The sequence below is a fragment of the Dasypus novemcinctus genome, chromosome 29, assembly GCF_030445035.2.
Source record: "Dasypus novemcinctus isolate mDasNov1 chromosome 29, mDasNov1.1.hap2, whole genome shotgun sequence".
Lineage (NCBI taxonomy): Eukaryota > Metazoa > Chordata > Mammalia > Cingulata > Dasypodidae > Dasypus > Dasypus novemcinctus.
Genome location: NC_080701.1, coordinates 9,667,305 through 9,688,474, shown reverse-complemented (window position 1 = coordinate 9,688,474; position 21,170 = coordinate 9,667,305). Strand labels below are relative to the sequence as shown.

At 38.2% G+C, this 21,170-nt stretch overlaps 1 protein-coding gene across 2 annotated transcripts in view; it reads right to left on the bottom strand.

Moving 5' to 3' along the window:
- The window catches only part of DLC1 (DLC1 Rho GTPase activating protein), a 507,940-nt gene that overhangs the window by 292,269 nt on the left and 194,501 nt on the right, over positions 1–21,170 (bottom strand). For both annotated transcript variants that reach the window (XM_058289885.1, XM_058289886.1), the window contains exons 3-4: positions 17,092–17,241; positions 11,018–11,158 (exon numbers count right to left, since the gene is read on the bottom strand). In XM_058289885.1, coding sequence (XP_058145868.1) covers positions 11,018–11,158; positions 17,092–17,241 — 291 coding nt within the window. The remainder of the gene's footprint in view (positions 1–11,017; positions 11,159–17,091; positions 17,242–21,170) is intronic.

Below are 21,170 nucleotides of genomic sequence, written 5' to 3'. Positions count from 1 at the left end.
CATTTTGTAAATATATTTTTAAAAATATCTTTAAGTGGACATTCTATTAGTTGTGAGTCCTAAATGTCCCTCTGTAAATGAATTATTTAAAGCTTCGACTTTACTTCCCAATAGGAACAAAGTGAAAACAAGGTGAAGATGTGCAGCTAAAACTCAGTGTTCCGTCCTGCACCAAAGATTTGGGCCAGCAGAACCAGGCGCCGGGCTGGGTGGCGGCGCTGTCATCTAGTCTGCTCCCTCCCACGCTTCTGTTTTCTATTGTCCCTCTGGGGTTGGTGACCCAGTGGCGAGGAAGCCTGGGGAAGGAGGTGTCCCCCTGGCAGCAAGGAAGCTCTGGGCACATCTTTACCTGAATGCTTTTTTTTTTTTAATCATTTTTATTGAAACATATTCACAAGTCATATAATCCACCTAAAGAGTACAATCAATGGCTTTTGGGGTAATCAGAGTTGTGCATTCATCACTTCCATCAATATTAGAGTCTTTTCATTCCAGCAAAAAAGAGAAAACGCCCACCCCTTACATCACCTCCCAAGCCCTCGATCCTTCCCCTGCCATTATAACTGCTACTTTAATTCCATCTCTTTACACAGATTTACATTTATATTTTATATAGATGTAGTCAAACCGTATGCAGTATTTTGTGTGTGGTTTTCTTCACTTAGCATAGTTCCCTTTTTAAAAAAATAATTGATGGAGAATATTTATATCTTACTATTCCCTAGTCCAGAGTTTGCTCTGGTTGTATTTTTGGCCAAATATCACCCTATTAGTAACATCTTGTAACATCGACACACGTTTGTTCTATTTCATGGAAACACAGTCTTACATTTGCGCTAGTGACCACAACGTCCTCAGGAGGGTTCACTATGCTGTACAGTCCCACCTGCCGTCCTTTAGCTTTCCTTCCAGGGATACGCACGACCTTAACGCCCCCTTTCAACCATGAGCACCCCACACGCCAGCACTGCTAGCTGCACCACTAGAACGGGCTTGCCTCATTCCCATCCACTTCACCCCGCTGCTCCAGCCAGCGAAGAGGTGCCCAGCCTCTCTCAAATTCTTCTACATTTGCTTCTCTCTTGGATTTTGTTTAGTCAAGGGTTCAAACAAAATTTGTGCTGTGAACTGGCCAAAGAAAATCTTATGTAGAAGGTGAGTAGATAGAAGAGATAAAAGTAAAAACGCATGGCTGGCGCGGTGGAGGAAGGCAGGTCCGGGCGTCCCAGCTTGCCCAGTGCGAGGAGCACTGACTTACACAGTTCTCACTGCGTGCTTGAATGAGCCTCTGCTTTTCACGTTTATGACCGATTTGGTAAATGCCTATTTAGTAAAGCATGACAGTATCTACACAAAGATGAATAGATGACGTCAACAGAAAAGAAAATGGATGGAACCATCGGCGGTAAAAAGGAGAGTCGTGGTCATGCACATGAGCTGCTTTCCTTTGCAGGCGTCCCTAACCCAGGCGGTCTCGATGCTACCAGTTTATTACAGTGGGAAGACTAGAGAGTCACTAAGAAGCAGAGTCAGTTGCGGCAAGACGTAAGGAGTATGGGCTACTGGTTCAAAAGGAAGAAGCACCGGCATGTTAATTACTCACTAAATACTCAGAAGAGTCAAGAAAACAGATATTCTTCAGAAAATGGCATATCAAGACATCATGAAGATAAAAAGGATACAATTCCCTGACTTTCATGTTTTTGCTGCATGACTCCAAATGTTTATCCGTGTGATTATCAAAATACTTAAATGATTCATTGATACTCTTATTTTTTCATTGGAAAATTTTTGTATGTGGCCGACCCAGCTGAAAGCTATAGCCTAAAAGGGCCTCTGTGTAAACTTGATGTAACTGTTTTTGAATATTCACATGGAATTCTTGGTTAGCATTTAACTGGCTGGCCAGTCTTTAAAAAGTGAGTATGGAGGACATCAAATGCTAGGGGCAGAATTAATAATCAGTCTGTTAGAATTGAAGTAGAAAAATGGGAATACTTTAAGTAATTTGAGTTTTGAGACAACTAGGTTCGAACTGGAGAGAGTGAGTGCTCTGTGAAAATGGCTCACAGTTATTATTACTGCTCAGTGCCATGAATTATATTCTTGGTTGCTGTGATGTGGCATGCTGTTGACTTGCCATTTTACATTGCCCAGAAATAACTGGAAGTTGTTATTTCTCTTGGATGAAAATATGAACTGTATTTGAGAAGTCACATCAGCTCATGGAAAAACTAAATTTTTCTCATTGTAATGGTGATAAAGTGCAACAGAACTATTCATATAGTTAGGTTGCCTAGAAGATTTAAAAAATTTTTTCTCATCCTAATGGGATCTATTCAATTCTAACTGGCCAATCATTCATTTATGTGTATCCGATCTTTTCTCAACATTCTTTCAGTTTTAGGAACTCTGCTCCAGAAATCAAATCAGCCAGATTACTAAAAACTAAATAGAAACAATGGAGAAAAACTTTTGCCAACTCAAAAATATTTAATAACCGTCTGCTTACTTTAGTATTCAGACTCAGTATATTTGGGTACAAGTTTCACTCCTTCTTGGCAAATTGAAACTCCCAGATTCACAGGGAAAAGGGCTTACAAGAGGAGGTGATTGTGGAGATAGAGTAACCCATCCCAAACAAAACTGTCATGAGTAATGTGTAAATGGATTGAAAACAGATGTCATTATCTTAAAATGTAAGAATTGAGGGAATGTTGAATTTATTTTAAATATAAAAGCAAATGGTTACATAAATGTTTTATTTTTCTAAGTCCAAGGTTATGCTCTAGAATCACAGAATTCTAAGAAGTATCTTATTGTAATAATCATAGAAAAATTTCCTTTTTAGAAACATTTTTTTCCTGCAGTTCGCTGGTGGCTCAACTTTTCTTAGAAGAGCTATAAATTTTGTCTTTATTTTCTTCTTCATAAACAAAGAGGATCTTGGTGAACAGAGACAAATATTCTTTAAAAATCCACATACTTTAACATTACTTCTTAGCTGTGTCAAAATAAAATTGCCACATTCAAAAGCATTATAATCAAAGGCATTTTTCTAAGACCATTGCATTTTTGTTTTAATTTGTTAATTGTAAACTGTACTAATTCACATTTTTGATGTCTCAGAAAAGGTTGTCTAAACTTTCTTTAAAAATTCTGTTTCAGTTTTTCCTTGGCTATGCTGAGTATTTTCTTTACTTAGGATATGAAAGCCAATAATATCATGTGACAGTATGAAATACTATTTAAGGTTTAGCCAATTTTATATGTTACCTTGCATTTCTCTCCCTCAGACTTCAGTAAAAAAAGGAGTATTTGCAGTTCCCATTTATACAAACAATAGTGCTTTTATCCCTCTATTTTATTTTAACCAGCATTAGGGGAAATGACCAGCTTTGTTAAAATCCACCTAAACATTTAAGCAAAAATATAGCATATAAAACCTGGTCAAACAAAATGGGGATTATTTCTAAAATTTTGAACATGAATAGGTTTTAAATAATTCTTTGAGATGATGTGATTTGATGCCTAAATCTACATGCTGTTATTCAATTTTAGTTTGTGCCTACCATTAATAAATCACAAGCATAATTACTTTAGCTTAAAGATCATATCTACAAGATATGTGATTGTATTCAGACATGAAACCAAGATTACATCAAAACTATTATAGGGAAGCCCAGGTGGTTTTTGTTTTTCTTTCTTGGAATGGATCTTTTTTTTTTTAATTAATTTATTTCTTTAGTTCTCTCCCCTTCGCCCCCCCACCCCCACCCCAATTGTCTGTGTCTACTTGCTGCATCTTCTTTGTCCGCTTCTGTTGTTGTCAGCGGCACAGGAATCTGTGTTTCTTTTTGTTGCGTCATCTTGTTGTGTCAGCTCTCTGTGTGTGCAGCTGCCACTCCTGGGCAGGCTGCACTTTCTTTCGCACTGGGCGGCTCTCCTTACGGGGTGCACTCCTTGCCCGTGGGGCTCCCCTATGTGGGGGACACCCGTGTGGCATGGCACTCCTTGCGCACATCAGCACTGTGTGGGCTAGCGAATAGATCTTTTTTTAAGGATGCACCAGGGATTGAATCTGAGACCTTGTACGTGGGAGAGAGGAGCTCAGCCAACGAGCTACATCTACTCCCTGGATCATTTGTAGTATATTTACATGCTTCTTAATCAGGACAAGCACAAATGACTAATTTTATTGTTGCAAAGGAGAATCAGTTTTCATATGTTCATGAAGCATAGAGCCTACTTGATGCAAAGAGAATACTATGGAATTCTCCATTAGGAAACAAACTCCAATGAAGTAATTCCTGTCAAAGTACTTGAAGCGTATTGATTATCTGTTACAAAGATGTTAGAGTGTTCATCACTACGTCTCTACTAGATAAATGACAGAAACAGAACCATTAAAAAATCCTCAGACGTAGTGCTTCCTTACCTCGTACGGGAGGCCTTCAGAGTCGTTTGAAAATCTGATGAAGCTGATGGCCTTGTACCCAGCAATGTGTAAATGCTGATATACATTCATAATTTTACATAAAATTTCAGGGGTTCTGAGACCGTCCTGAATCTATTCATTGATTCCAGGTTCAGAATTCTTCTCCTGATTCCTTTGTGGCTAATTCATCATGGATTAATGTCATACTCTGACAACTTTAATAAGTAACCCTCCATCAAAACAATAATTTACTGGCTTTATACATTTATTTTTAAGCAGCTGTACATGGACACCTGTCTTTTATAGAAGCAGCAGCAATTAACAAGTTGATTATTGGTTGTAAAAGTTACCCACTCCCCATGGGACTTAAGCCCCCTCTCAATTAGAGGCAGAGTGGACATCACCATCCCAGAATCCTCAGGACTGGGGAATGAACGATGGACTAGAGTGGACTTACTGTTATTCTACTATAGACTTACTGTGAGTCCAGCAATGGAAGAACTTTTATCATTGATGTGGAGGCAGTGGCCACTGGAGGTTCTGAGGTCAGGGAGAGGGAAAAACAGGCGATATATGGGGGAATTCTCAGGACTTGGGAATTGTCCTGAATGACATTGCAATGACAAATACAGGCCATTATATATATCTTGTCATAACTTAAAAAATTGTGTGGGAGCAAGTGTAAACTACAATGTCAACTATAATCCGTGCTTAGTGGCCATGGTCCAAGATGTGTTCATCAGTTGTAATAACTGTTAATGTGGTAAGTGTGGTGGGGTAGGGAGCAGGGCATATGGGAATCCCCTGTATTTTTTTATGTAATGTTTATGTAATCTAAGTATTTTAAAAATTTTAAATAGTATATTAAAAAATTACCAATTAACCTGTATTCTTTTACCTTTAAAAGGCTTTCTCTTTTGAAACCCTTTCTTAGCTCTTCCCAAACCTCAAATCTATCCCAGAAACAGACATCCCCATTCCACACCAGGTGACAGCGAACAAACCTGCACTTGTGGTTTCTGTGTTCATTCTGAGTAATACTCTTGTACAAAATTAATAAATATTAATATGATTTATACTGGATAATAATTAGGTGGCTGTATAAGAACTTCCTAATTCTCGTTTGGTTTCATTAAAAGTTTAATCTTATAGTTAAACATACAACAGAGGTTTCTGAAAAATAAGGTAGGGAGAGGATATATTTACATGTACATATTGATAGCCATATATTGTAAATATACTATCTGTGGTGGGTGATTTGGTAGCTTTTAGTGAGAAAACGATGTTAGAAGCCTGTATCTATGCCATGTTCTGATCTATCAGCTACTTGCTCTTTATTGCTCAGTAAAAATGTTCTCATGCATTTTGAGAATCCAAATATTAGAGATATTTTGTTTTCAATAAAAAATGTATCAATTTATGCTAGTTCTGAAGTGGATCTGTATAAAGCAGTGCCTCTGAGCATGGAAGCTCTGGGCACAGCAGCAACTTGGGCGGGTCCCTATGAACCTCCGTTTCCTCGTCTATGACTGTAGTTAATATTAGCATCTACCTTAAAGGGCTTTTGTTATGATTCGATGAAATAAGCCAACGAGTTCAAAGCAATTATTTGTCACATGGTACGTACTCCATGAATGCTTGTTCTTTTCATTTTTTTATATTATTGTTATATAGACAAAAAATGATTTTCTCTATAGTAATTAACAGGCTAAAACTTCCAGAGTTTCCTAAAGCCCATATCCCTATAGTTTCTTCTTTTACCAGGTTTAGCTACGTATTCATAGAAATATTAGAAGTGAAAATACATGGTTCTTATGTACATCGTATCAAACACATAAACTGGTAATTTCAAGAACAATGAGGATTAGATAATATCTCATGGGTTAAAGAAAAGGGAAATAAAACTGTTTCTAAATGACTTTAAATTTAATGAAATTCATTAAAATAACATGTCAAAATTATTATACGGTTACCACCTTTCTTCTTTTGTCCCCACTTGAAATACATATATATATATAAAAGTAAATGTGAGACAAAAAAAATTTTCACTTCTACCATGCTAGAGGAGATATATATAATAGATAGGCCATGAGCTCCTCACTAAATCAATCACAGCCTAAGCAGTTGTGCTCTGGGTCATACTGAAACCGTGCTGTTTCTTCAACAACAGGTTAGACTGACTGTGGAACTTTTGGAATTGTCAGTTCAAGTGGCTAAAATATCAGGTGGACTGTGGCACTGGAGTCCTCTTTTTGTTATAAAGTTGTGTTGAAATTTTCGTGACCTCACAGGGCAGGACACGGTCCTGAGGCTCTTTGTGACCACGCTCCAGCAGCCTCTGGCAGGATTCATCTTGAACCTGAGTGGAGCTGGAAGACTCTGCTTGGTGCCATTCTGTCCCCCTCCAGCTCCTGCCCCTCCAAGAGCTGAGGACTCCCCCACGGCCCTGTCTCTTCTCTGTTTTGGTAGCAATGGTCAAAAGATTCAATCTGTGGAATTAGAGCTACTGTTGCCATTTTGAACTTGGAATAAGACCTCTTTGTCTTTTTCACCCTACAGCATTTACAAATATTGAAGATTAATAATCTATACTGTATCCAATATCTTTAGAAGGGTTATTTTGTTACTCTAATGTGCAATACCTTCTGATATGAACGCCAATCTACTCCAAAATTCCTTTACGTAGTTTAGGTTATCCTCAAAGCTGCTCTGTAGAGCTGTGGTCCCAACAATCATGTCCAAAAGATTGAGGTCTCATGACTGTCACTTGAATCCTCTCCCTCACAAGACAGCTAAAGAGTTCTCTCTGGCCAGGCGTGGGGGATAGCAAGCACTCAGACTAAATTAAAGGCATATATTTGTACTGCTTCTAATGATGTTCTCTGTTATCCTACAAGCAAAATGTTAGATTCTTCTATTTGGCCAGTTATTTATTTTACAAATACAATTTTCTGTTTCCCTTTTTATCTGGGGCTTAGTATCTTTTTAAATAAATATATGATTAATGATGATTATAGGAACACCTAAACGTAGATATGTCTTTAGGAACAGCAGTGATAAACCCCTGAGGTTCCAGAGCCCAGCTCTTTAAATCTTCCAGTTAGCAACCCTATAATAATTAATAAAGGAACAAGTCAAGTAGCTGCAGGCACGTGCAGAGTGCTGTGACTATACTGTTCTACAAGCAATCAAAACACTTCATATAAACTGATATAACTACTCAGGGGTGACTTGTGGGAGTATCTAGTACAAAAGGCATTGTAAGACTGTTTCAAAGAGAAAAAACAGATTTGGAGAGAAACCAATGAGCTTCTTGCCACGAAGCATGAGGCCTCTCTCTCTTTTTTTCTAATCTTATCTGTTGTGTGGCAGCAGATTACCTACCTTTTAACATTTTCTTTTTTGCATGAAATATATCACAGAAATCTACTCTGGTGCTTAATATTCAATATGATATATACATGGCATTTAAGAAAACTCTGACTGTTACTCATTGGTCCCATTCTAACAATATATTTAAAAGACAAAATCTTATTTAAAAATAGACACTTAGAAACCAAGAGACCTTACATACAAAAGGAAAACCAAATATTTGTGGTAGTTAGTCACCATAATAAATAGATTTCACAGCAGGAAACCAAATGCAAGATGAAATAATTCTGAAAGGAAAGCTGGCCTTCTCTAAAAATGAAACATTATAAAGCGGAGGGCTAGTTCACTATAAGTGGTTGGGTAAAGTAGGTGTTAGAAATTCTACTTGATCTTAAAATTGAATTTTTAGTTCGTGCTGAAAAGAACTACTTTGCAAGATACTAGGATTTTCTTTCTTTTCACAAAAATATCCAGACTGTCATTATACATCATCTATTCCCCAAGCTCCAAAGTAAGGAGCTTTTTAAAACTCTCTCATAAGACAGATCGAATTCTCATTTATTCTAACCCAGGAGCAACTAAAAACATAATTTTAAAAAATTCATAGCTCAATACTTATTTTCAAGCTGCAGTGGAAAGAGAGAATTCAAAATAATATCACCAATAACAACAAAAAATAAAATACAAAAACACAGAAATTTAAAACAACTCTTTCCCTCCTCCCCCCAAACCAAAGCCCATTTTTCCAGATAATTTCCTTACTGGCCATTTCCTTTAAGAAATTTCCCCAAATCAGTTGCCTTTGATGGTGGATGATCTTCCTGAGTAATTGTCGCAGCTTGTTAGAGAATTTTACTAAATTATATTTCAGTAGGTGGACAGAGTTGCGTGTCCAGTTGTCTAACCCAACTTGTGGTGTTAGTCACAATGTATTCTGCACTTTTTGGTTGTCCTGAAGTGGAATACTGTGTTTGGAGATTGTGATTCTCACTGCTCACTGACTTTGAGTTGTGGCATAAGTACGAAGCTGTGATTGTGCTCCCAGATAACAAAACACATCTGAGCAGCCAGATACATAGCTACATCCCATTTTACTTCAAACTCGACAGATTTTCAGTAAGTACTTGACTTGGGGTACATGAAATAAATTTTCTGTTCAAAAATTGGTTTTAGTATTTCATAATTGTGCCTGTGTGATGGATATTTTGGTCAACTGATATGTCAAAACATGAAATTTAATGAAAGAATATGTCACAAAGTACTCTTAAGGGGTTAAAATCCTGAGAAAATGGGCACTTTTATGGTTTCATTCTAAAATATTATTAAAATGTTTTAGTTTACTAAATGCTGCCAAAGAAATATCCCAGAAATGGGTTGGTTTTTACGACAGGGCTTTATTAGGTTGAAAGCTTGCAGCTCCTGAGGCCGTGAAAGTGTTCAAGTCACCACATCCTCAGGAGATGCCTTCTTCCCGAGCTGCAGCTGGGGCGACCAGGCACACGGGGCGTTGCCTCGTCCCTCCCCTCTCCTCCAGGCCTCCTTGCTTTCAGCTTCGGGCTTTTCTCTCTCCCGGGTTTGTTGATTTCAACTTCTGGAGGCTTCTGTCTGTCCCTGTGGCTTTTAATTCCTCCGTTAATAAAGGCTCCAGTCAGGGGATTAAGACCCACCCTGGGCCATGCAGTCTAATCAAAGGCCCTTAACTGAAGTTACTTAATACAAAGGTCACACCTACAATAGGTTTATATGACAGGAATGGGTTCACTCTAAGACAGGATTTTCTGGAGCCTACAAAATCTCCAAACTGCCGCAAAAGGTCTTTATCTTTTTCCTTTATGAGAATGTAGCAAAATGAAAACCTCAGGTTTCACACTTTAATTTTGCATTAACCTTCTCTACCCCTTATGAAAAAGAACAGCACCATTTCACTGCAATCTCATCTCTGGAACACATTATTTCAAACCCTATTTTTTCATGCACCCCAAAATAGCATTCTTGAGTCTGCTGTCAGTACCTCCTATTCCCAGTATATACAAACTAGCAGAACCCATGAAGCATTCCACTGCATTTCACTGTTTACATGCCTGCCTCTCTTTTCTAGATGGTACACTGTTGAAAAACAAAGAACAAGTTTTATTCCTGAGTCTTCTTTTTCATCTAGCATAGTGCATTGCATATAGCAGGAGCTCAATAAATGTCTATTTCATCAAAAACGCCATAGATATAAAAATAGGGGCTTTAATTTCTTTTAAAATATTGAAGTCTGAGTTTAGACAGTAGCTGGCATATCTTTATTTAAATGTTATATCTTCATTATTCTTGCAATTGCAGCAATCTAACTTGTTTCAAATTCAGAATATTTTCTTTTGATTCTTATTTCAGACCTGCCTTTGCCTTTTATTTTAAAGTTGGGCAAACAAGCAATCCAACCTTGTTTCTCTGTGTTAAGCTAACATGGGTATTTAAAAAATAATATCACAATCTGATTTTCATTAAACTAGGAAAGGCTATTTCAGAGCGCTACTGTGACTTTAGATATTTGAAGTAGTAATTACTTTCTCATAAATGTTATCTTTTAGAGTCAAATATTGCTTTCCTGTTGCAGGTCAACTTCCTACGGAAAGGAAAATGTCTTTTATTCACAATGGAAACAATGCTCTATAATTTCACATGCTATATTAATTCACATGGTAAATGAGTCCCTTCTCATTTGTCTTGGTAGTTTCTGTAAAGTCTAGGAAGCATCATAATAATGACGACAGCAGCTTACATTGTTTTAGTACTGACTCTAGGCCAAACAGATCACTAAGCACTTAACATACGCTATGTCATTTAATGCCTACAGAAAATGTAGGACGTGGGTGATTTTAGATATATACACAGAAGCATAGACAGACAATTTTTTTCAAGGTCAAACAAATGATAAGTGGTGTGGTATGGATAATAATGCAGGGAGAGTCAGAATTTGTACTCCTAATTCTTTAAAGCTTTGTGTATCCAGTAGCAAAATGTAATTATCACATTTTGGGTAGTTCTGGATCCATGACCTTTTTTGGTGAAACATTTGTGTTACCATCATTTATTAAACATATATTTCTAGGGTTGTACATATGTATTAACAGTCACTGCAGCAAAAACTTGAAGATATCAACACTTACCTGATGATCATCAACACTTAAAAGTTCAGGTGGATTGTTATTTACAACTTACCACAGTCTTGGGTTTGGTTCCAGAGTTGCCCACTGGGGAGGGAGGTGGTGGGTCTGTGGACTCAGTGTTAGAAGACAAATTTATTTGCGTCTGATTTACTGAAATGGTATCAGCTCCACTTTCAGATCCTGATTCCACATCCTATTTAAAACATTAAAAAAAAAAAAAAGCTTGCTATAATAGGCAAGTGAAGATTCCTGAAACGCCTTTCTCCCTGCCACCAGCAACTTTCTACCTCCCCCACTCCCAACACACTTAATCAGTTGCTGACTGACCTTGACGGGTCACCCACAAGTATGCTGTTGCTTTGTAATAACAATTGTTTCTTCAAGGGGTCCTCTTTTAAGATGCAAATGCTTAAGAAAGAGCTAACAGGCTATTTTGGTCATTTAACAGCTTGTTGTGAATTGGAAGGGGTAGGAGTGTGGGCTAGCTAGGGCACTGTAGTCATTCAGAAAGTAGAAGTCACAGACATGCCTTGCCTGCTGCGTGATTCCAGCAACTCCTGTATCACCCCTCGGGCAACTCAGTGCCCAGACTTCCTCACAGGGTCCTTGTGGGTGGCACAGGACAAGACGGTTCTCATTTCTCTTCACCTCACTCTCTTCTGTGTTCCCATTAGACCTCCATGATGACATCTACCACAGTGCGCTGGAGTCACTGAGTTCAAGTGTCTACCTAATGAGCTATAAATTATTTGAGGGCAGCGACTATGCTTTGTGCTGGGTAATGCAATTCCCTCATTTGAAATTGCGTATAATAATAACATGCTGTATAGAGTCCATGAGGATTAGGCAAGCTATTACATGCAAAGTGCACATTGTAATTGCCAATAAATGTTAGCCACTATATATGAACCACATATCAATGGAAGCATTGTATAAATACATTGTATTACAAATGTTAATAGTATTACTCCCGATATGTCTTCTTAGTAATTAGGTACAAAGTATGTGGTCAAGATATGTCTTCTGAGTGGATGCAATTACTCAGCAACCTTTTCAAGGGCTACCCAGTGGTAGTCTAGAGCACAGAGGAAAGGCCAGGTGAGAATAGTACAGGGAATGGAGCAAAGGTAAGTATCAGTCTGCAAATTTAATCTGAAAAGATGATGAGTTAAATATCACTATGTCAACTCTTTCTCAATCACCTGCCCTGCATCCCAACTCTCTGACCTTATGCTCACCATTTTCTTATTTCTTGCTATGTTCTAGCCATACTGGTTGCTTGTCAGTTTCCCTTTGCTGGCCCCTTCTTGTCATTCAGGGTCTCGGCCTGATTATCACTACAAAGCATCTTTTGACACTTCAAGCTAAAGTAGTATTCACCCTTCAACCTCTACAGTATCATCACTGTCTAATTTGCAAATCTATCACATCGCTTATTACCATCAATCAATTATGTCTATCTATCCTACCTATCTATCTATCATCCTCCTATGCATTCACCTCTTTTTCTAATCCTTGTCTATTTCTACTAGAATCTAAACTTCACAAGGGCAGGAACTTCACCTGTCTTGTTCACCCATATATCCCAGAACTTTGATGAATGCCTGGTCCAAAAAAAATGCTCATTAAAACCTGTTTTGTGAAAGAACTAGATTAACAAAATTAATATCTCCCCTTTCTTAGTGCTCACAACAGAAGTGGTTTTATAGTTACTGTTACAAAATTATAAATCATCAATAGCATTGAAACTAAATTTTCTCCCAATTGGAAGGGTATAATTGACATATACAATGATAATGAATATGGAAAGTACTACTAAATTCTTTAAATGTGTGCATGTGTAAAATACATAATTCTAACCAAATTTCTTATGCCCTAAGTGATTTCACATTAGGGGCCATCTAATTTTTTTGGAGGGGGGCTGGAAAAGACAAACCACATTTTCACTTAATAAAAATATGATTCATTAAATTTTAAATTGAATCAACATCAGTAGGATAGTCAAAAGTAGCAGGTAATTTATAAGCCATTTACATTTGACCTTTAAATATATTAGATATCTTTTGCATTAGTTTTGCCTTCCTGTTTATGATTTCATTAGGTGAATAACAAGGTAAACTTGTTATTCTCAGATAACATAACACAGTTGTTCTCAGATAACATAAATTTTAATAAATCTACCAAATGATTGTATTTTATTCTTTACAGATAATACTTTTGTAACCTTTATCTTCCTCAATGATCCCAATCTTTTGTGGATGGTATTATCATCACTAGATAGATGATGAAACCAAGTCTTAAGGTGAGCAGCTTGACTGAAGTCATACTCCATGGGCTCGCATGCAGGGCTAGCATTGAAATTTAGCTCAAAACAGGAGAATGTCCAGAGAGACAGAAAAAATACATTAGAACCAGGACTGGAGGCCCACTTAATGGTAGTGAAGTGGTACTGGCCCACATGTTGCTTACGTTTCTCTATGGAATGAATGTAATAGCCAAAGACATTATCCAGTCTCCCCTAGACGACATGTTAACTCAAACTATTTGTAACTCAAACTTCAAATTAGCTTTTTATTATGCCCTGAATATCTGACAAGGGCATTCTGATTCTAGAAATGGTACTTAACTCATTGTGAATGAGCAGTTTATGTCTGGAGAAGGCTTATAATCTAGTACAGGAGCATGGACTTTGGAGTCTGGCATCCAGGGGACCTTAGGTAAATTACTTATACTCTCTGAAGCTTAGGTTTCTAATTTTGAGATCATCAAGAAGATATAGGAGGTCACATATATAAAGAGCAAATGCTCAGTAAATATTACTATCTTGGAAAGCAAATGTGGATCAACTAATAAAGCATCCGCCTACTATATAGGAGGTTCAGGGTTCAGTACCCAGGGTCTCCTGGCCCTTGCCGTGCCACGCAGGGGTGCTGTGTGGGGAGCCCCACGTGCAAGGAGCACGCCCTGTAAGAGCTGCCCCATGCTAAAAAAGCACAGCCTGCCCAGGAGTGGCATCGCACACATGGAGAGCTGATGCAGCAAGATGACGCAACAGAAAGAGACACAGATTCCCGGTGCCGCTGACAAGAATGCAAGCAGACACAGAAGAACACACAGCAAGTGGACACAGAGAGCAGACAACTGGGGGGGGGGGGGAAGGAATAAATAAAAATAAATCTTTGAAAAAAAAATTACTGTCTTTTTCTTCTTTCCTCTTCCACCACCCATCCTGCGAGAATGCCTACATTAGCCAGCTCCCAAGAGACTGGTACACAGTGGAAACTCGCACAAAACCAAGTTTTTGAATTGCAAAGAAGAAAGCCAGACCCTGGGCTGTGGCGAATCCGCCAAGGTACAACTATTTGGTAAGTCTCCACCTAGGCAGCCTCCATAAAGCTTTATCTCTGCCTTTATTTTATTTATTATTATTATTTTTTTGCCTTAAAGCCTTTCTTAAAGATGCCGGGATTTATTATTCTTTATCCCTTTTATTATATATAGAACTCATTGTACCATTTTCTCATAAATGATCTCACACTGGGGGGTCACTGTGTCTTTGCAGCCTGCTAACCTGTGGAGGGTGAGGATGGGGTGTGGGGCAGGGGGCGTCGGGCAGGGAGCATGGAGTCATAATCATGCTGTTACCACCACCTTATTCCATGGGGCAATTATCAACAGGAGTGGAGAGACCCCGCGGAAAAACTGCTGATGAGAGAAGGTTAAATTAGCTTTTAAATGCCGAGGAGCAGAAATAAAGAATGAGAGATGACCTGGACAAATATAAAGACCAAAATGAAGTTGTGAGGGTTGTGGGATGTCCTCATCGTTAGCCCAGGGCCTGGTTTGAATGAGTATGGGGCGGGGGGGGGGGGGGGGGGGGGGGGGGGGGAGGGGGGACAGTACGTAAATGGAATTAGCAATTACTAAACCCGTATTCTGTGCCAGATCTGAGCAATATATTTTACACAGTTCTTTCATTTACTCCCCCCAAGAAGCCATTCGTTAAAGGAAGCAATATCTCCATTTTCACATGAGCCTGAAGTGGAGAAATTAAATACTTTTCATATGTTCCCATGCAGCTGGTTATGGAGCTGGCATTTGAACCCAAATCTGTCAGAATCCAAAGTTCATAACTTTTGCCCAGCATTTTTTTGCCTTCTGAAAGTATATATTGAACTGAGAGTTTAGAAAAACATCTTTATTTACAGAACCAAGAGTTGGTCAGCAGTGATGATACTCCATGAGATAGTGCTTGTACTATAAACTCGAGTTTACAGCTTGACTGGAGGCAGAAGATGAAGATGTCGGCAAATCTTAAAATCATCACTCATCTCGCTGCTGTTTTCGTTTTGCTTTTACCATTCCATAAACAGCTGAGTCTAGTAGGTAAAGCCTATCTTGCTTTCTGAAATGGAGATTAATTTTTAGAGTAAATTAAGACTATTTTTGAGATGTGAGCTGGAATTGTATTCAGTGGAAATCTGGGCTGTGTCTTTTCTCCTAGGTAGAGGGGACTCATGAAAGCTGACAGGAGAGAGAAAAGGGGAGAGATTAAAAAGATAAGGGGAGATTTGCAATTCACATCAGAAACTTTTAAAGAGAAACATTATCCCAGCCTAGATTAATGGAGAAGAAGTACCGAGAAGGACCTCCTATTGACAAATACAGATATTCTTGGCTCTAACAATGTTGATGAAAATGAGTATGATGCCTCCATAGACCCTCCATATGTAAAAATATTTAAACTATGCTTTAGTGTTAGTCTTTAGGCGATAACTTTGATTGCCTTTCCTCCATTGGGATGCCTGTGGTACATGCTAAAACTCAAGTATGTGCCAGACGCTATGGTGGCACCAGAGGGGAAGGAATTGACTGTCTGGGAAGACAGAAGATGGAGGGAAGCCTTCACTGTAAAGAAAACATTTGAAAGGACCCCGAAGGGAAAGGAAAAAGTATCCAGAAGGTTATAAACAAGGACCAAAATTCCACTTCTACTGGGCTTTCTAGGCTGAAGTATTTAATTTCATATCCATCCACTTTAATGATTACTATTTGTAAAGTTTTCTCAAGCCATCACATTCCATTGTCAGTCACCTAGCAGGGGAGTATGATGTAGCAGGTAAATGGCACGGCTCTGTGTTGAGACTGGGTGGGTGTGGATCTTGGCTCAGGGCCATGAAATTATTAACTTCTCTGTGCCTTTAACTCATCCGAAAAATGTTGCAAACAACAAATGTGTTAACATACGTAAAGCACTTAGAATACTGCCCTAGCATATATGGTGTTAGCTTTTACTATTACATGTTTATGTACTTTGAAATATTCTGCTCCACAGTCAGAATAATTCTTGTGTAATTTCAGAATCAATGGTGGAACTATATTACTCCAAGAATTTGATATGGAATAATTTTATTTCATCAGGTGCTCAAATATATATATATGAAAATTTCTACCTCTTTGACCTGCGGTAAATACATAATCTCTTGATTTAATGTTTTTTTTTTAAAGCTATAACATAGGTAATATAGTAGATGAATTGAAAAGGACTTCATGGCTTAATTAGTAATAAGCTCTACCATCACATTTGCTGTACATGCACAAACTAAGCCATTTCATTTGAAGTGAAATTAAATATGTAGAGGGCCTTGTCAGTCTAGGACTTCCGGATTTTACTGTAAGCCTAAAAAAATCTCAGACATACATGAAATTAATGCATGGCAGAATAAAATTCGGAGTGACTTTTGTTATTCTGAGTGGATTTTCAAATGTTCTCAAGTTGATCTCATCTAAGTTATTTCTTGTAGTGTGCTTAGTTCAACCAGCATCCACCCATCTAACCATCCACCCATCAACCCATGCAACAATATTTATTAAGCATTTTCTACATGCAATGCAAATCTGGGAGACACTGGGATTAAATCACTAGACCCAATAGGCACAGTACTTGCTAATGGGCTTTATATAATTTCAGAGAAAACTGACAATTAGGGAAGCAACTACAACGAGGATTTGAACACTAGGAAGCATAGTAGACCCTGCTGTCCAAGATGCTTCATCTGCAAGAGGGACTGTACGAAGTAGGGAGTTGTCGCTCTCCCGGGGGGAAAGTGGGAAGGGCAAGCTCACAGGGGCATGGCGCCGCAGGCTCGTGGGCGTGCTGGATGGAGAGGAGCTGGTGCTGAGAGCATTCTCAATGTCCTGGTCAAGTTGGTCCAGTTTCATGATGAGCAGCACCATGGAGTCTAGCCGCGCCCTGTCTCGATCTTCTCTTATTTCCTGAGGAACAGAACATGTTGTTACTGAATTTGAAAGGCCATTTCTTAGAACAAATAAAAAGTTCCCTGTTCTTCAGTGGGACAAAAAGGACTCGGAATAATAGTCAGGATTGAAGGGAAGCTCTATTCTGTATCATCAATAGGCTCTTCATTGGGAAGATACTGACCTACTGCCAGGAAAGTATTTTACATGAATATTAAATATGTATGTTCTGGAGCAAAGCGTGATAAAAGAAGTATAACACCAGCAAATGTTGATGCATATTCACTAGTTTCCAATGAACATGAGAATATTTTTGGAAAAGTGTTTCTGAGTATGGTAAAAAGTGGGCAAAGAATCAAGCAAGACAGGTTTTCAGTTTGTACAGTGGCCAGTTTTCCTTACATGGGGCCATTTCTCTATTGCAGTATTAAGCTATATCATTGCCAGTTTTCCTTTCAAAATTCTTTTTCTTTTACTCTCTTTTGAACAAATCCTTCGCAAGAATATATATTGTCTTAAAAGACCACAGTTACTTATTTTGAATTCCCTATAATATAGATATAATTATGGAAATACTTTTGCTTATAGGAGTAACTAAACCTTGTAATTGACCACAGAGTTATTTAAGCATGACTATGTATTATTCTTGTGTGATCAAATCAAGTCCACTAGTATTAGGAATCTTTCAAATTCCCTGTCTTGTGCAAGGTGTTAGGTTTGGGTAGGATACTGGGTAGGGGCAAAAGAGGAATCAGAGCAATCACAGTTAGTTCTTTACAAGCAAAATCTATTCAGGCATGTAACAGACTCAGGGCCAGTCCTTTTGGGGCACATCATTGTTTGTGGCTCATGTTGTCATCTTCCTCTATTTAGATAGTCATCTAGTTTTTTTTTCTTAGACTTTAAAAGGATCATCAATAGCAGACTCCAAAAGGAAACTATGTCATGACAGAAGCCTGAGAGGGGCCAGTGCAAAAGCGCAGGTTGGCAACTTTGTTTAGCAAGTGGGATGAATAGGATAACTGCCTGACTCAGCACTTTTATTTTGTTTTTGGTATTTTTCTTATTCCCCTAAGTTTTCTAGCCACCAAAGGACAGGGACTAGGACAATGCCCCTGATTCCTCTAATTCTATGGGGGCTATATACCTAAATGGATAGAGGAGCTTGTTACTACCACAGGCACATTAGCTTTCAGAAGTCAAAATAATTGACTTATTGGATTAAGTTGGTCAAAGAATCAATCAATTAAGCTAACATTGGATAAATTATTTGAGTAATATGAATTTGTGTTCAGCTAAGCAAATTAAGAAGTAAAAGAATTAGTCCTATTTCCACAAAGACATTAATTTTGAGAATAAATCAACTATATTTGAGATGTGTTCATTTCTTCAGAACACTGTTGTTATTATTACTTCTATTTCCTCCCATTGTCCCTGTGTCTAAAACATTTAGTGAAATTCCGCCAGACTTAAGGGATCACAGAACTTTTGTCATTGTAAAGTTCTATTGTGCTTAACAGGCACAATATTTGGAAACAAAGAGACATGAACCTTACTATATATCATATCCTTCAATGCTACAGACCTTTATTATATTCAAAAGTGACTTTTAATTGTAAAATCCTCCTTATAACTTAAAAGAGAATCCCAGAGATATTAGCAATTATTTTAGTCCTCTTCTAAACATTTCATAAAAATAGAAAAACCTGAATGATGAGAAGACTCAAAGTCCCCTAATTACTCTTTCCAATGTGTTTGTTTACATAATTCCCTTCTTTTTAAAATCAAGGTTGTATTTGCAGAATGATGTTCTTTGCATCTCTATATCCACACATGGTTTTGTATGATTGTCTTTTATGTCTCAGCTATAACATCCTCAAGGACAAAGAATATGTTTTTTCCTCCTGGCAGGCATAGAGTCAAGTTATATTCTGCACATGCAATATGTTTTAAGGAAAAATAATAATGAAATCAATAGGAGCCAGTGAAATAACACCTCCCCAAAGCCTTAGAAAATGTATCTTGATATCTTTCCAGCTATGAAATTAGTGTTGGATAAAGCAGTATATCCTGCACATATCCTAGACCTATCAGCAATAGTTTCAGAAACAATTTGTCTTTGAATTAACTGGATGCTGAGATTGTAATTTAAAAACACTTTCAAATCCATGGGCTGAGCATCAAGTTATTTCAAATGATGTGCCAAAAGGAGTAAAACCAAATGGCCTCGCTCTACAATATTCCTTTAAGAAATAAACCTCTTCCCATTCCCCTTTCCTTCATGGATGCTTGCTTACTCACCATTGATTACAGTCAGCCTGAAGTGTCAAGTACACAAACCAGGATCTTATGGTATTTATTTATAAAACCTCACAAGATAGAGTGACTACAAATCTAATTCTTTGGGTAATTGTTATTGTCCTTGATTTGAAAGACCGAGAAAGTCCTAACCTTTCATATGTCCATGGCTACACTCCAGCAAATACCTCATACCTCTAAAGAGCAGTGTATTTTCAGATTTTGGCAAGGTTGATCTCCTACAGTGGAACCTTGTTTTCACGCTCTCACTATAGTCATGAAGAGCAACTTATTAATAAGTGAAGCTGCCCATTAATGAAGTCCCTGGTATTTTAGTAACTTAACCCCCTTAAATCAAGGCCAAATGCTAGATTATCTGCCCTCCATCTTCCCTTCCTGCTTTCCTTCAGTCACAGCTGTTCTAGTTCAAGCACTATTAAAGAGCCTAAATATTCATCAGTGAACACGAGAGATAAGATCCTTGTTTTCCTAGAGGCTATATTCAACCATGAGGAGATAGACAATGAAAGCAAACAAATTAATAAATAAGATAGTTTCAGATGGGAACCAGTGTAAGAAGAAAATAAACAGGGTAATGGGAAATACAGTGACTAAGGGGAAGGTCCTGAATTATATAGGGTGGACAGAAATGAGCTCTCTGCAAAATGAGGGGGAAAGAATGAGATACAGAAGAGAGAGGAAGAGAGGTAGAAAGGGATAAAGAGAGAGTGGATGGGGGAAGTGAGGGAGGAAGGAGGAGGAAGAGAGAGAGAAGAAGAGGAAAGAAGAGGAGGGGAAGGATAAAAAGGAATAAATACAATAATGTTGAGGTAGGAATGAGTTTGGTGAGTATAAGGATCAGATTAAAGGTTAGGGAAGCTGAAAGAGTGAAAGGGAAAGGGAGAGTAAATGAGTGCTAATACAAAATGATGCTGGATGGAAATAAAAGTCAAATCCTTTTTTGGTTTTGAAGGCCACAATTAAGAGGCATATTTTATTCTTTGTGCAATGGGGACAACTGGCAGGATGTAAACCAAGAAGTGGTGGAATCTGGCTAGCAATGTAAAACTCACCCAGGTTTTTAGATTTTCAGAACTCTCTGTACATACTGGCAAGCAAGGACTTTTGGAAATTTACCATAATTTACACCCATCAATGCCACATGATTACTACATGCTAGACCGTTCTATTTACCCTAAGATTGTTCTTCTAATCCTAGTCATATTCCTTTTTATGCTGAAGTTTGAACTGGACCCAAATTACATTGACATAAGGAAATAACAGGTAATTTTTTTTTTTAACACGTCGCTATATATTTTGAGATCAAAGAGAGCACTGTTTTTGGTACATATTGCTTAGAAGTAGGGTGTGGTGGGCACGCAGTGGTATGTTGGTAATGTTTAGCGACTGGATCTCCAAAAAAAATACAGAATAAAAAGTAAGCCCTGACTTGTAGCATTTACCAATTTCTGTGGCGTAAATCCTCCCATGGCAGATTTCCAGCTTCCGACTGGGTATTACTGAGGGCAGAGTTGGGGAGAAACACACAACTGGCTCTTGAGAGCTGGTGTGACCTGGTGTGAGCTGGTGCGAGCTGGTGCATGGTGTCTTCAGCACACACTCGGAATGGGGGAGGGGTCAGAAGGACC